The sequence below is a fragment of the Moschus berezovskii genome, chromosome 8 (assembly GCF_049115385.1).
Source record: "Moschus berezovskii isolate FMDL1 chromosome 8, NW_MosBer_1.0, whole genome shotgun sequence".
Classification (NCBI taxonomy): Eukaryota; Metazoa; Chordata; class Mammalia; order Artiodactyla; family Moschidae; genus Moschus; species Moschus berezovskii.
In genome coordinates this window covers 16,444,260-16,460,413 of record NC_142467.1, presented here as the reverse complement: position 1 = coordinate 16,460,413, position 16,154 = coordinate 16,444,260, and the positions used below count along the sequence as shown (strand labels likewise).

The window sequence follows — 16,154 nt, the reverse complement described above, 5'->3', positions numbered from 1 at the left end:
ACAGTGAAAAAAGCAAATAACATCTCAGTATTATTTATAAAATAATTTTGAGTTCACAAATCCCTCAGTGGGTCTTGGGAATTCCTAGAGGTTCCTGAGCTGCACTGTGAGAGCCGTGATGAAGAGCAGCAGAAATACAGTTTAATGTGTACATGAGTTTATTTCCCTTGGGATCTAGTGCTGCGCCAGTCACTTCAGTCGTGTCTGACTCTTTTCAACTCCACAGACTGTAGCCCGCCAGGCTCCTCTGCCCATGGGATTCTCCAGGCACGAATACTAGAATGGGTTGCCATTTCCTCCTCCAGGGGTCCTTCCCAATGCAGAGATCAAACCCAAGTCTCCGCATTGCAGGCAGATTCTTTACTATCTGAGCCACCAGGGAAGCTCAAATGAAAGTCATTCAGTTGTGCCCAACTCTTTGCGACCCCATGGACTACAGAGTCCATGGAATTCTCCAGGCCAAAAACTAGAGTGGGTAGCTGTTCCCTTCTCCAGGGGATCTTCCCAACGCAGGGATTGGACCCAGGTCTCCCACATTGCAGGCGGATTCTTTACCACTCGAGCCCTCAGGGAAGCCCAGGGATCTAGAATTAGATACAAAAGAATATTCATAGTATCCTGTATAACAGGAGCATTCTTGAGTGCTAGAAGTGAACCACCTTGGTATATGCTGGGAAGCCCAAAATTTATGATAGAAGAAATGGGAAACAAGACAGATAAGAAACTGGAAAATAAAGACAAAGGAGACTCTGGGCTTTATAAAATGAGGAGAGGCACTAGAGGAGTTTTGTCTAAATCTTCAAGAGTTTAAATAAATTATGGCAAAAACATATAAAGACTTTATTTTCAACTAATATTTAACAAGAAACTGCATGTATCTGACTTACTATTAGATTAGAAACACAAAAGTTGTTTGGCCTAAAATAAATGTAAAAATATATCTTGAACTCCTCTATTTTTACAAGTCCTTTTAGACACTTTAGGGCCTTCAGTAAATATATATTCAATTAAATTCTGCACAGAAAAGTATGGGGTTTCAGATGATTATCTGAATAATTCACATAAGTGAATTAACTAGCTGAAGAGGTCTTTTGCAATGGAATAAAGTTTTTTAGATTTAAAAAATTAAAAATCATATTAGGTGATTAAGTCTTTTTATATTTTTAGGCGATAACACTGCAAATTGCCACCTGTCAGGCCTTTGTCTTTAGAATTATATCTTTCTTTTTATTTTTCATCTACATAATATCTACTCATTCAGGGGTCTGCTCCTCGTCTTGGCACCTACTGCAGGATCTCAGATTCTGAAGGCCCAGGAGAGAAACCTTAGAGTCCAAGTTCAAAAGCTCACCTAGGACTTGAAGCCCCCCTGCAAAGGTCATACTGACCTGGCATCAATGGCTCCAGTGACAGGGAATCACTACCTCCACAGGAAGATTCTGATCCATTTTTTGGCAATTATAAATTAGGGGGAATGCTTCTTTGTGTTCTGTCTCTCTGGAGCTTTTGTCTAAGTTTAAATGAAATAAGGGGTGAATAGAGGGATAGTATCAGTCACTGGGATGATGTGATTCGTGTTTGTCACCTGCCCTCTTGCACTGGAAAGTGAGGATGGCTTGCTGAGCTTCTATTCTATTCCTAGTGTGTCTATTCCTGAAACCAGAGGAGCCACAACAGCCAAAGTGGCATTTCCTGACTTCTTTGCAAACTGGGGTTGCAGCTGTGATTCGGGTCGCATTGATCAGAGCTATCTGCCTGAGATCTGACACTAGAACGCAGTTCTCCGAGAGGGCGAACTGCTCACAGAGCGAGGGGAGTGGCCTAAGCTGCCGTCGCAGTGCCTTCCCCACGCGCTCATGTGGCAGGAGCTGCAACATCTCGGCTCTTTCATGCAGTTCTTGTAGTAACCCCTAGAAGCTGGGCTTAGAGCTTGTTTTTGTAGGTCCTTGCTGCCTCCAAAGATTCTGTGATCCACTAACACTCTATAATACATCCCCTTCTGATGAAACGTGCTAGAAGGAAGCTTGCTCTCTGGATTGAACCTTGATCTTTACTATTCTTACCAACCCCTAACAACACCCTCCCTGTGACAGGCTTTTGGATAACTGACCAAAAATCAATTCAACACCTTCCTTTCTCTAGTACAAGCTGGTGGCTTCAGCGACTAGATCTGCACTGGCATCCTTGCCCTGCCATTTAGGAGCTGGAGTGTGTGTATGTGCGTGCGTGTGCGTGTGTGTGCGTGAGTGTGTGTGCGTGCGTGCGTGTGCGTGCGTGTGTGTGTGCATGTGTCCGTGAGTGCGTGCGTGTGTGTGTATTGATCTGGAAAACTTATTTAACCTTCCACACCTCCGTTTTCTATTTTGTAAAGTGAAGATAACAACAATACCTAATTAGGTTTTTGTGAGATTAATTGTGATAATCCTTGTATCAGGCTTCGGGTAGTGTCTGACACGTGATAAGGGCTCAATCAATGTTAGTTGCTATGATTACCATCATTATCATTTTCATTGAGCTAGTTTCAATGGCCTTGATTTTAAAACACCAGATATACCAACCAAGGATGTATTCTGGTTAGCTTGTCAATGTCCTTCTCTAAAGAGTAGCTTCCAAAACTGAATTCCCACCCCTGGATGTCTGATGAACCCAGAAGGGAGTATCATTTCAACATTCTCCTCTGATTCAGTGTAACAAAACTGATGTACATATAATTTACTCTCATGGAGATTAAACTTGATTCATACTCAAAGACTTCATTTTCTACTGTTAAGACATCACCGTTTTTTACACAGGCAAGCCTTTTGATTTACAATTTTTAATGTTCATTTTGCAGAACTAAGTCTATTATTTAAGTTTGTTGATTATATATGTATAAATTATATATTATATATAGTATCAGTCAGTATTGTTCAGTTCAATCGCTCAGTCGTGTCTGACTCTTTGCGACCGCATGAATCACAGCACACCAGGCCTCCCTGTCCATCACCAACTCCCGGAGTTCACTCAAACTCATGTCCATCAAGTTGGTGATGCCATCCAGCCATCTCATTCTCTGTCGTCCCCGTCTCCTCCTGCCCCCAATCCCTCCCAGCATCAGAGTCTTTTCCAGTGAGTCAGCTCGTCACATGAGATGGCCAAAGTATTGGAGTTTCAGTTTTAGCATCAGTGTAGGCAAATAGCATACATATTGGTCTGATATATAATTAATTAATTATGCCTCTAGCAAGTTCACACATTGGAGAAGGAAATGGCAACCCACTCCAGTGTTCTTGCTTGGAGAATCCCAGGTACGGGGGAGCATGGTGGGCTTCCATCTATGGGGTCACACAGAGTCGGACATGACTGAAGTGACTTAGCAGCAGCAGCAGCAAGTTTGAGAAAGAAGCAGTCAATTACCTCTTCAAAGTCATCAGTCAATATGTTGAGCAAGTTAGGCCAGAGATAGAGTGCTGCATTCCTCTGCGTGGAATTCCCATTGATGGCACTGCCATCAATCCTTTAATATAATCACCCTTTGGGGTGGACCATTTAGTTATTTATGAGTCTAACTACACTATCATGTCATCCAAATATCCCTGCAATAAGGTTTTATTTCAAAAGCCTAGTTAAATCCAGATCCTCTCTGCAGTATTTCCCTAATCCACTGTTCTAGAAAATTCATTTCTTACACTCCTACATCATAATGTAACAAAATATATAGAATAGTTTAATTTTAAACAATGATTCTAACATCGAAAGCATTTCTTCAAGCACTGGGTAAAACCCTGGAGCTAGCCTTCCAGGTCAAATCAGCAATTCTCTATTTCTTTATTCAAAGGATCATTTTGTAATCTTACTTTCACAGAACTCAGTTAATTATTTTATAGTATTTCTCTTCCCCTCATTTCCCATTGATAGTGGGACCACCACTTTTTCAGCCCATAGTCCTTCACCTCTAGAGCATACCAAACCCAATTATTAATCTCTTTTGTCATCCCACCTATTCTTCCAGAGCAGTATCTTCTAGCCATGTGACCTGCATATGAATCACACATGATTTCTGCAATTTTCTGTAAAAGACTAGTTCAGACTCAGGTCTCACCTGCCCTTATGCTAAATTATTATTTTAATTACTCTTCTCACAAATAGTATCAACTGTTTGGTTTTAGAAAAACACTTTTGCATTTATATAATTAGAATAAGACTTAGCTCTTTAAAAAATAAAATTACTAAAGGAAGCAACATTTATTTCTCTGTGCAATATGGTGTCATAAAGTATACTATCTGCTTAAAAGTCTTCTACAATCTTCACTATTAAAAGGCAAATAGAAACATTAAGTTATAGAAAAGAAATATAGCATTCTTGGGAACTTTATAATACATTTTGTATAAAATTTTGATTTTATGTTTCAAGAAATATAGTTTTAAGACTTTAAGATAGTGAGAGTTTAAAAATTAAGAATGATATCCACAAATAACTCCCACCCCCTCCATGGGTAAATCATTTTACCGTTGATAATTCACAAATATAAAGAAACTCTGTTGCATTTTGTATATAATACTTTCAATGAAACTATGCAGAAGGACATCTATTTCCTCTTCTTCTATGATAGATTTTAAATAGTGATCCAAAACTCTAAGACTGCATTTATCAGATATCATCAATGTTATTAAATGCGATGATGTCTATGAAAGGCCTATGCTATTAAAAATTCAAACTGCTACAGTTCTATAAAAGAAACAGCATAGCTACTCCTATTCCAGTAGAGCTATCATATTTGGAGGGCCACTCAAGCAACAATGGCTTCCATGTTATGCAATTTGCTTGGTAACCCACAAAAGTTAATTTTTTAAAAGGACAATATCTTGGATGCATATGTGCTTGGCATTTAGTGTATAAAACTTTCAAAGACCAGACTTGCCTTTTTCTGTACAGCTAGCTTTTCATTTTCTTTCTCTGAATAGACCCATAATGTTCAGGGAAAATACCAAGAATAATAAATCCAAATCTCTGTATAAAATATACCTTCATGACACACTCAAGCTGGAAATCACAGGAACCAATAAAAATGCAGGCAGCCTACTGATAATGAGGTCAGAAATACAAATAAATTTGCTTTTAATGAAGACTGGAGGCACAGTAATCAAAGTGTTAAAATTCATTTCATGCATATCTCATTTGCTTCTTAGCTGATATTTACCACGCAATCTGTGAGAAAGTAGAGGCCTAAGAAGCTCCAGATAAATGGCTCAATTAATTGTACAGAGGTAGACTTCTTTGAGCTGAGCTGGAGCTGTGAGCTCTTTATTAAAAGCACTATTCTGTAGCCCATAACCTTGTTCCTTGACTCCTCTCTGGTTTCCAATTTAAACAAGTCCCCATGCGGCCTGCTCTAAAGGGCTTTGTCTCCCTGTCATTGTTAAGAGAGCTGAGGCATCCTGGAAGTGTGAAATCAGACCTCATGAGTTGAACGGTTCCCCAGGGAACGCCGGACTGCGCAGAAGGTCAAAGTCATGGGCCGGACCATCTAAAAATGTCTGATCGCCGGTCTGTGGCACAGCAAGTTGGGGGTGGTGGTGAGGAGGTTGCGGGGGGGTGGGGGGGCTAGACTGAAGAGGACTGAAATTGAACACATCTTAATTAAAGCCCACAGACAGAAAAACAAAATGTTTTCTAGGCAGCCTGTCAAACGGGGCTTAAATTTAGCTCTGCTAATGAATCTGAGCTGCTAACTGTTATTTCTTAAGATAATAAGACTCTCACGGAAGCTGATAAAAAAACTGTAGCATGTCTTTTTCTGCTGTTTTGTTACTTAAATATTTTCCAACAATGAAGACAGTTTTCCTAAAGAAAAACATGGGAAAAGTCTATGCAAATAAAGGGGTAGTAAACATTTCTCTTAATAACTAGTAGGTTTCCAGACTCCGGGGGCTGGTGAGTCGCAAGTCTTGATGTGCAGCCTTGTTCTGGAAAAAGATATGCTCATTTAGTGGGACTGTTTCAATGACAGCTCTGTTAATTGTAAAATTCTCCCCCTCTATTCCTTTTTTCCCTTGCTCTCCCTCTATTGTTTCCTGAAAGAGATGTGCATTAATTTGAGAGATCAATTCACCTGGAGTGAAGAAGTTTTATATGAGTGTACCTTTTAATACAGTGAAAAGGCAGAGCATCTTTTGAAAGGGTTTCACAGTTCTCCCATATCAGTGTTTCTGAAACTGAGTGCCGGGTATCCCTGGGGAGGCTGTGACCTCTTCCTCAGGAGCTCAGAAAAACAACCCAAGGGAAAATGAAGGGGAGGGGTTGAGGAGAAGAACCCTTTTCTTTTTCTTCTTTAAGAACTTGAAAGAACCAAGAGGCCAGGTCTAAATACTCTGCAAAGAAATCCTCACTCAATATAGAAGACTTTAAATGTTCAGCTGAAAGCAAAAATTAGTCCCAGTCCAAAGAAGAATAATTAGAAGCTAGGAAAGACAAATTCCAACATACAGTGAACTGTTTCCCACCACCACCACCAAAAAAAAATTTCCCCACTCATTGGTCTTTCTCTCCACACAATCTGTCCAGTTTCAAGGAACACTTGATTTAGCAGTAAAATCTTCTCCAGTGAACACAGGGCCAGACAGTCGGAAGATTTTGCTCTGATGGTCCAGAGAGACATGAACCTTTTCACTGGTTACTTGAAAGGTAAGTAAGTTGTGCCATGCAGTATTTTTCAGTGAGTCGAACTTTTTCCCTCCTGAAGAATTTCACTGATCAACTTTGAAAACCAGAGCGCCACTTTCTCAGGCTGTGAAAGGCTGCCCACAATTTGACTGAAATTTCAATCCACTCTTGTGCCTCCTTCAATGTGTGTGTGTGTGTGTGGGAGTTGTAAATGGAGGCCTTAACCACCAGAGTTAATCTCTTTTTTAAATCTGTATTAACCTTAATGATTTGAAGTGCACTGTCCAACACTGGGCCATTGAGACCGAAGAAAAAACTACCCTCAACTATCAACAGTTTATTAGGGGCTTAACTGAAGTGACCTACTGTAGTAGCCTTCAGCTGAACAAGGCTATAGGCTTTTTGTGGAAAGGAGAAGAATTGAGGGTTTCATTAAAAAGTAATTTGTGGTTTATACTCACTCATTCAAAGAGAGTCTCAATTGCTCTTTATTCACACAGAGTTAATACAGTATCACAATGTTTCTCAATGAATGTGTTGCAACAAAAGAAAAATTTTACATTTTGAAAGGAAAAAACTGTCACTGTGGTAAGATTGATGGCTACTTAAAAGATTACAAAATCTCTTTCTTAGCACTCATGCTAAATGATGAAATATTGTAATTTAAAAATTTTGCTTAAACTATGGACACTTAACTTGATATTCTGGTCATTAAACATATTTTAAGAATTGAGTGAAGTTGGTCAAATATAATGTTGTGTTGTTGGACTTGTCTGGAAAAGTGTTTGGAAACCAACCAAGTATCTTATGGCAACAGCCCCATTTATATCAGCTCAAAAATATTCTTTGCTTCACACAGAGAGCTATCAGTGATTTAAAATCTCCCCTCGCCATCCACAACCGTCCTAAATGGATGCTAATTTGAGCATTTGTAGACAGCACCACTGATTGTCTACTCTTTCCTCAAACTGTTGCTAAGTATCTTGTAGAGTCTGACTATGATTATCCACTGAGATGCAAAACATATTTCTAAAGTTCTACTTCGAAAAAGCAGGAGATAAAGTATACAAAGAGCTTATTTGTGCCCCAAATTTCATGCTAAAGACCAGGAAGGATCAGTACATATTTATATGTATGTATTTATAGGTACGTATGCATTTATCCTTTGCAGAAGTAAAGACTTAAAAAAAAAATTGGCAGAATATTCAGACATCTGACTTGAATATATGGTCCACGGTTTTGGCCACCATCACAAATGTCACAAAGACCACAAAAGGCCCAAGAGTGAGTGAGGGCAAAGACTGAATTATCCTCTTGCCCCTGAATAGTTCAACATCTCTCTTGTTCAATTCAGAGCACATTAGATTATAAGGTCAGTGTGGAATGAGGAGTCATTAGATTTATATCCTTAAAACTGGAAGGAAAAAATGGAGAATCTGTTATTTAGTATTCTCCAAATTAAAGTCCATTTTATCAGATCAAAATTATGTCTCACTGAATCCCTAGGGAAAAGGCAATTGCTATTCACACTAATTTACATAGAACCATTATGAAAGAAATATACCTATTTTCTCCAGCTTCAAGAGAACATGTACTTTAACTTGCACAGTGGCATACAGGCCAACTGGGTTAAAGTAATTGGCATATTCATGAAGTTTCAAAAGCAATGACAGCTTCTCTCCAAGAGACACAAACAGATAATTACATTTAACTTGTGTAATGGGCAGGTATCTAAACTTCTGAAGTAAATGGGATTTGAATTTTTGTATAAGAAATTATTGCACCCACTATAAATATCCAGGGATAGTTCTTAACACTTTGACGCTAGTGGTAGGAGCACGCCTGCCAGTGCAGGAGACATAAACAGACGTGAGTCTGATTCCTGGGTCAGGAAGATCCTCTGGAGAAGGAAATGGCAACCCACTCCAGTATTCTTGCCTGGAGAATCCCATGGACAGAGGAGCCTGGTGGGCTACAGTCCCTGGGGCTGCAAAGAGTTGGACAAAATTGAAGCGACTTAGCATGTATGCACACACACATGATACCCTCTGATACACTTTTAATTTTAGTCTTTTTCTCTATCTTCAGATGCTTTTAGCCAAACACTGGGTGCTCCCCTCCACTGCAGAAAATACTCAAGAAAAGTGAAGATGCCTCCTGTGATGGTGAATGTTATTGCCATGAATTTCTGAATCTACCTGCTGCTGGGAATCAAAGGCTGGCCAGAACCTCTGTAGTGTAAAAGCAGCACTGAATTCCTCTTCTGGTCTTTAAGTTCATGTTCAAAGTGAACAAAAAAGGACAGACCAGTTAGTCAACCATTCATGTTGACTGTTGGTTCTAATAATGAAAACTCGTAATAAATAAAATCATTTTGTCCAGATTAATTTGGTTACAATCACACATGAAATAAAATAGAACATGAATAAACCTGGCATTCACTAATTGTTTAGTACAAGAAGGCAAGTCGGTATAGGTGCAAAAATATTACAGTCTTCTCCCCCATTATTTTCAGGTATGCCTATCTTGAAACTATCTGACAGTTGTTATTATCTGCTTGGTTAAAAATGAGTTGATAATATCCTCCATAAAGAAACTGTAAAGTACCAGCATTTTTACCTTTATCATACAATAAATAGTCACTCAATACTACGTAAATATTAAAAATTTTAAATATTGTCATTTTGGAATAGACATCTGCCATTTTAGTTTTAAAGCATGTGATCTTTTAATTAGGTTTTGATTCTGTTCCATTAATTAAGGGCAGTAGTGACCATATAATGAGCTTGTAAGCCCTCATTTGGTAGGAAAAGTATATTTCTCCCTTTCAAATAAGTTAGCTACCCTTTGAGGGTCAGCTTGCTGGCCACTCACAGTGGTAAGCATATTTCTACAAATTATAAGTGGATACTTTCTTTCAGGAACAGGGAAATTTGCACAAAAATTGGTCAAGTTAATCCTATTTATTGTCCATCTTGAGATGGACAATTTAAGGAATCATATAAATACCCCCCACATCCTATGAAATTAAACAGTAAGTAAATGGTCACATAGCTGTAAATTCAAAACAATAATTCTGGAAAGTAATAAAATAATTAACATGTTATAGAAACAGCAGTATCCAAAGCAGGAAGCTTTAAGACATCATACTGATTTTGGCATTTTTCCAGGCCTGTTTCTTGGTTTTCTGGGGCTGTTTCTTGAAAAAAAGTTTAGAACAATGTAGATGTTTAGTTTAGATCCAGAATTATCTCTGAGATGTACTAGGGAATTTGGACAACTAAAGAAGGGGATCGGCAACACAAATACCAAAAGTTCATTCCAAGTAATTGAGTGTTATGTATCTAAATTTTTCAGCAAACTATGTAAGAGATTTCACGCATGTTTGAATTATCAGTGTTGATGGTACAGTATTACCTGAGGGAAGCTGATACTGTTTTAAGGGAAGAAGATACATCATTAATACCCAGAGACGCCAAAATGACAAAACCTGCAGAAATATAACCACTGTGTTGACTGAACCTTGGAGAAGGCAACAATTCAAAAGCTGTTTTTCTTTTTACTGTTCGTTTTTTATTATGTTAGCCTTCTTTTAAACAGTGGAGACAGTATAAAAATCAGGCAGATAATAAATCTTTGTGAGATCAATACACTTTACATTGTTTACTCTGATTATTTAGTCAGATGAGATGAACAGTTCAGTCATCAAACTACAGACCTGGCATGCTGCTTGATCCATAGGCAAAAGGAAAACTGCATCGTTTCTTACCTGTGACGTCAGCAGCCATTAACCCTTCTGCTCTGATCACTTTCACTTGGAGGAAGCCCACATCTTTCAGGTTGTGAAATATCCGCAACGGGCTCTGAAACACCCCAAAATCAGTATTAGAAAAGAAAGGTCCTAAAACATCTCTAGGAGTGCTCTGAGAAAACATCAAGTGCTGTGGTTGATCTCAGGACGCTGATGAAATGATCCAAGGGATATTTGTGTTTCTTCAATAAGGATGCTCTTTTCTGCCATCATGAATGTGCACACATACACACATACATTTGTGTATATAATTATTGCTATGTAAGTAGATTTTTTTAAAGAGTAAAGAAAATACCACAACATTGCTTCTCCATAAGTAACTAGCAGTAGATAGTGAACAATCAATTATAAAATATGACATGTTTGCTTTCTTCCATCCATCTCCTTTACCAAAGCACTCCAAGAAATCTTTCATCTATAGGCATGATGATCTGGAGACTAGTAATTCTTAATAGGAATCTTAGATTGTTGGTTAAGTAACAAACACACTTCAGACTTTGGGAGTAAGAAAGACAACATTAAATTAATTATTTTTCTACTATATTTTCTCCTTGGTGAGTTTTGGAAACTGTAGGTGTTAGATGAGGGTTAAAAATTATTTTCTAATATTTAATTCAAAAGATTTAAATATTAGAAAATATCACACACCTTTCAGGTAAAAGACATATATAATCTTTTAAAATAAAATCAAGGTGATTACTAAAAATAAATTCAAAAGCGATGGATAATCTTTTCTTAAATTTATAAATTTATCTGTCATTATAGTAGGTATAAAACTACAGAAATTTTGATAGAAGAATCAGACTCAAATGCTAAAACCAATTTGATTTCATGAATTAATAATGGTAGAGTGTGAATAAGTGTAATACCTAAAGGAATTAAAAGAAGGGATACCAAGAAAATAATTCAGAACTCTCATGAACATAAACAGAGAGTAAAATCAACCAATAGAACACGATACACATTTGTTCTGGAGAAGGAAATGGCAACCCACTACAGTATTCATGCCTGGAAAATTCCATGGATAAAGAAGCCTGGCGGGCTACAGTCCATAGGGTCGTGAACAGTTGGACATGACTGAACAACAGGACACACACACCTTTGTTTATTTGCAGTTCAGTGCTATTTTCTCATGGCAAAATCAGTATTTTTATTCCGTAAATCAAAGGCACTGCTTTATCATAATCTTTAATATGCTTTAAAACTGGAAAGTGTAACACAGTTTCACATAATAAAGTTATCTATTAAAACGTTACTAAAGATCATTCCCATCTTTGTGTCGAGAACGTGAGAATACTGAGGCGCACAAGCTTACCACGATATTAACTTTACCAGCCCTGTATGACTAGTCATTGTTTAGACTGAAGCTCTGACCTTGGTCCACTGAGAGGAGGAAACACAGATAGATGTGTAATCTCATAGCCTAACTTTGTAAAAAAAAGAGTGTTTAGCACAAGGATTAACTCCTAATCTTTTATTGTTTTTAAACAGCTGTTTATCACCCAAATTCTGTTTAAGCTACCCAGATGCCAGGGTTTAATAAAAATGCACTTCTCTCTCCATTTAAATTCCTGTAAATTGAGGGTTTAAGAGTGGGAATGTCAGACCGAGTGTTATAATTCAGAGACTGTAGACACGTTGTCTTCCTAAGGTGTAATGATCAGGTGTGGGAAGCTGCTTCTTATCTCAGAGCTTACCAACTGTTAAAGACCAGGTAAGTCTCCTAATCTAACCTTGGAGAGGAGTTTGATCAAAAAGGTTTCTGTCCTTTAATTTTTAGGAACAATTCAGACCAAGTTTCACTGTGACTGAAGCAGGTACCTGCAGTCCGAGAACCATTTTTATACTGGTAAACTCCCTGCAGAGTCACACTGCTACTGGTACTTCAGCTCCAAATTTCTGTTTTCCATGCAGAGGGGTAATTATTTGAAGGTTTCATTTTCTCCTGTCAGCTGACAGTCAGTAATTTATGGCAAATTTCAACTGTTTAGGCCAGCAACACATGGATTATAATAAGAACTCCAAGGGGGAGAAAAAAAAAAAGAAGCAAAACACGTAAATGTATCAGTTAAAAAATATAACTTTAAGGAACACTTCATCAAGAGGTATTCCAGCCTTGTTATTTACGGTTATTTTAGAAGGCCTCTAAACCGGGACAGATTCTGAAGCCAGAAATTTCCATAGCAGAGGAATCTATGATTTGCTGTGAATCCTTTCAGCCCTCAATAGATGGGAAAAGATTGAAATGCTCTGGAGAGGAGTCCTCTTTATTTTTTTAATGAAAGGCTGTATAATATATTTTCTCTATGGCTGCAGCAGCTGTCAGGAGAGCATCTCAGTTCAGCTCTATTACGGGAGAGGCAACACCCCATCCTATGGCATCGGGATGCTCTGAGGGGCCAGCGCTGATTGACAGCTTGTCACCATGACGTCTTATTCCATCTCTGTTATGGAGAAAATTAATGTCACACCACCAGCCTTATGACTCGCTGTCATCTTAGAACCGCTCACCTTTTATCAATGCTCTAAATAACATTTCAAGCCCATCGTCTCACGGTGGACAATCCGGTCAAGGGACATTAAATCAGATGACTGTGAAATGTCATAATAAAAATGGAATGCTAACAACTTCTTCTCTAAACTAGCTCCTCTGGTTTTTAAACTGTGACAAGGGGGAGCAAGGGTTCAGCATCCCCGTTCTGAAAAGGTCATACAATCGCTCTTGGTCTACTACCCATTACTATCCGCCCCCTATTGACCTTCCCTGCTTTCCTCCCTCCGAAAAGGAGGGGAAAAAAAAATAAAAATGGAATTAGCCATCTTTTCAGAACATGGTGATCAAATAATGGCTCACACAGTAATGTCTTTAATTTGTGGGGCTTCAATGCTTCACAATGAACCGCTGAATGACAGCAAGGGAGAGCCTTCTCAGGGTTGTTTCATGCAAGAGTGGGGGCAATCCACTTACTTCCCTCACCACAACCAGTGCCAACTCAAATTCTTAGGTTTAACCTAACCTTAAAAAAAAATGTGCAAAGTTCTCACTGGAAAACATACGGATAATTCTCCAAATAAACTCTTTTATATGTTTCTCCAAAACAAGTGATATTTCAGACACCATACAGTATTCCTTCACTTTACCTATCTAATAAAAAGGAAACACTCTGAAACACTAAAATATAGGCGTTTGTCCTTGTATTGCTATGAGTAATCATAATAACATGTGCTGTATTATGTGCACTAGCTTCTTAGCAAGTATGATTCTAAAGGGAGATTTAGGCTTATCTTGAAATTCAGGGCTAAAAAAAGTATATTTTAAGTTGGCTCACTTTTTAGCATAATGAACATAATATAATTTGAGAATTAGCTGGGACATCCACATAATATTTTACATTTTATTGAAATAATAGCTAATATTTGAAAGAAGGTATGGAAACAAATATTCAAATTCTCAGTGGAAATGGATGATTTGAGGAATTTCATGTAGCAAAATAAGGGAAAAAAATCAATAGTAATTGGATCATTTCTAATTACCAAGCCCATTGTATGATACTAACATATGGGACTGTAACAAATATTAATCCATCAAATACAATATTATAATACCTAGAATCATTTTTACATTAATATGTGAATTAATTTCTTTACAATTGTTTTAATTCATGAGGCTCGCTTTGGGGAATAGGAGAATATGTCTTGGTGGGTACCAAAATGTGAAATAATTTTCACAACTGCAATTATATATGCGAAGATGTCATACCATACCTTAGGCGCTTAGGTGTTTAAAAATATATACTATTTAGCCTTGCTGAGTCACCTCTATTAAACTGTTTATGATAACACCATTGGTGGGTGAGTTGTACAAGCATTAGCAGACAGCTGATTCAGTGCAGATAGCCAGAATAAATTTGCTGAAGTGCACATCCTGCTAATCTGTTTGAAGAATATTGTAGAGCATTAGTACCAGCACTTCATGTTATCTGCACAACCTGATAAGGTACATCTTTATTAAATTCAGTTATTGGAAGGATGTCAGTCAGCAAACAGGAATATTTTAAAATCTAAAAAAAATTAAGCAGTTCTTTGTTGGTCAGAGCTTGGTTTCATGACTGAGAGTCTAGAGGAGCCTCCTAAACACCTGGCAGCGTTGCACAATACAAGCTTTGTAATTTTAAGTGGAAAAGCGTTTTTTTTTTTTTTCTTCTTCCAGCTTCATGGGTACTGAGACATTGACTTCTTCAAAGCTTCGCTGAGAGAGAACGATGGAGTAAGAGCTCCCCTCTCTGTTGATTCACGAAAACTACAGGGCGGGAAATGCATACTGAGGAAACTGGGGAAGAGACTTGGTTGTCACATTTGGGCCTGTTAAAATTGAGAAGGGTAAAAGGATCTACATCTGATCCAAAGGTAAAGAAGCTTCCTTTTGATTATAGTTCACATTCCATAATTTCAAAATTAAAGGGATTAATGGAGGCTTTTCTAAGCAGCTGAAAAAGAAAATGATTTCTGTAAATATCCTCCAGTTATCAAAAGTCTGTTAGGTGCTCAGTCATGTCTGATTCTTTGCAACCCCATAGACTGTAACCTGCCAGGCTTCTCCGTCCATGGGATTCTCCAGGCAAGAATACTGAAGTGGGTTGCCCTTTCCTTCTCTATGGGATCTTCCGGACCCAGGGATTGAACTCGGGTCTCCTGCATCGCAAGCAGATTCTTTAACATTTGAGCCACCAGTGAAGCCCCTAGTTATCAAGCTACGAGTTAAAAAGTTTAGTGCCATTAACTCCATTTCAAATGTATAAAGACAATGAGATTCTAATTCCAATGACAAATAATCAATGAACTCACTTTACAGTATTCTTGTGCAACCTTGACTTTCCATCATGGAAGGTTGCCCTGTGTGATGAGAACACTGAGGAGAACCGGAGACTCTAGAACTGGCTCTGGAAGAGACTCGAGAAAACACCAGGTATCTAGATACTGGTATCTAGATATCCCGGGTATCCTTGGGTTACTTCTGCAAAGATCTGCGTATTTGCACCGGCCCTGCCTTCTGCTGATGCGTCTGTCAGACAGCTTTTGCAGATGTATTCCTGTCACTCCACGTAAATTATTTACAACCTCATCTAGTCACCCTTGACCTGAGGGAGGAGGGTTACATACGTACATATCGCTTCAGTATTTCCTCGCGTTCCTTCTGGTCCTCCAGGGAGTTGACGGAGAGGTCAGAGATGCTGACAGTGGCCGAAGCTGTCAGGGTGACCAGCAATACCAGGTGCCCCTCCCCTTCTTCCAGCTGCAACTCCAACTTATGTGTCTGCTCCCTACTGAGAGCCGACAGGTCAATCTGGCACCTAAAAACAAATGTTTTGAATTAGCAAGAAGCTTTTTAAAATTTTTTTGGCCACATCAAACAGTGGAGGTGCAGGTTGCTCAGAGCTATGTGAAAAATAAATCAATGGAAATACCATTTGAACCACTGGAAGCATATGCCTTTCATGTCTGCTGGCTTCACAAAATTCAGACTCTGATTATTTTAGTAACTAATTGCTTATTTCTTGTAAGAGGCAAGAAGTGTGCTTATCTGATTTGATTACTACCCATTGTCCCCACATTTATAAATCAGCAAGGGCTTTCAACCCCAAGATGGCCCAGATGAGTGAGGCCCTGCTTGTAGAAAGACTAACAAGAGCTGTCTAAACT

At 38.4% G+C, this 16,154-nt stretch overlaps 1 protein-coding gene across 14 annotated transcripts in view; it reads right to left on the bottom strand.

Annotated features, from left to right (window-relative positions):
* The window catches only part of MCTP1 (multiple C2 and transmembrane domain containing 1), a 384,882-nt gene that overhangs the window by 183,626 nt on the left and 185,102 nt on the right, over window positions 1–16,154 (bottom strand). For all 14 annotated transcript variants that reach the window (XR_008686400.2, XM_055429387.2, XM_055429393.2 and 11 more), the window contains 2 exons: window positions 15,619–15,805; window positions 10,413–10,506 (listed from right to left, as the gene is read on the bottom strand). Coding sequence is in view for 13 of the 14 variants with exons in the window: in XM_055429387.2 (XP_055285362.1) it covers window positions 10,413–10,506; window positions 15,619–15,805 (281 nt within the window). In the remaining variant the exon portion in view is untranslated. The remainder of the gene's footprint in view (window positions 1–10,412; window positions 10,507–15,618; window positions 15,806–16,154) is intronic.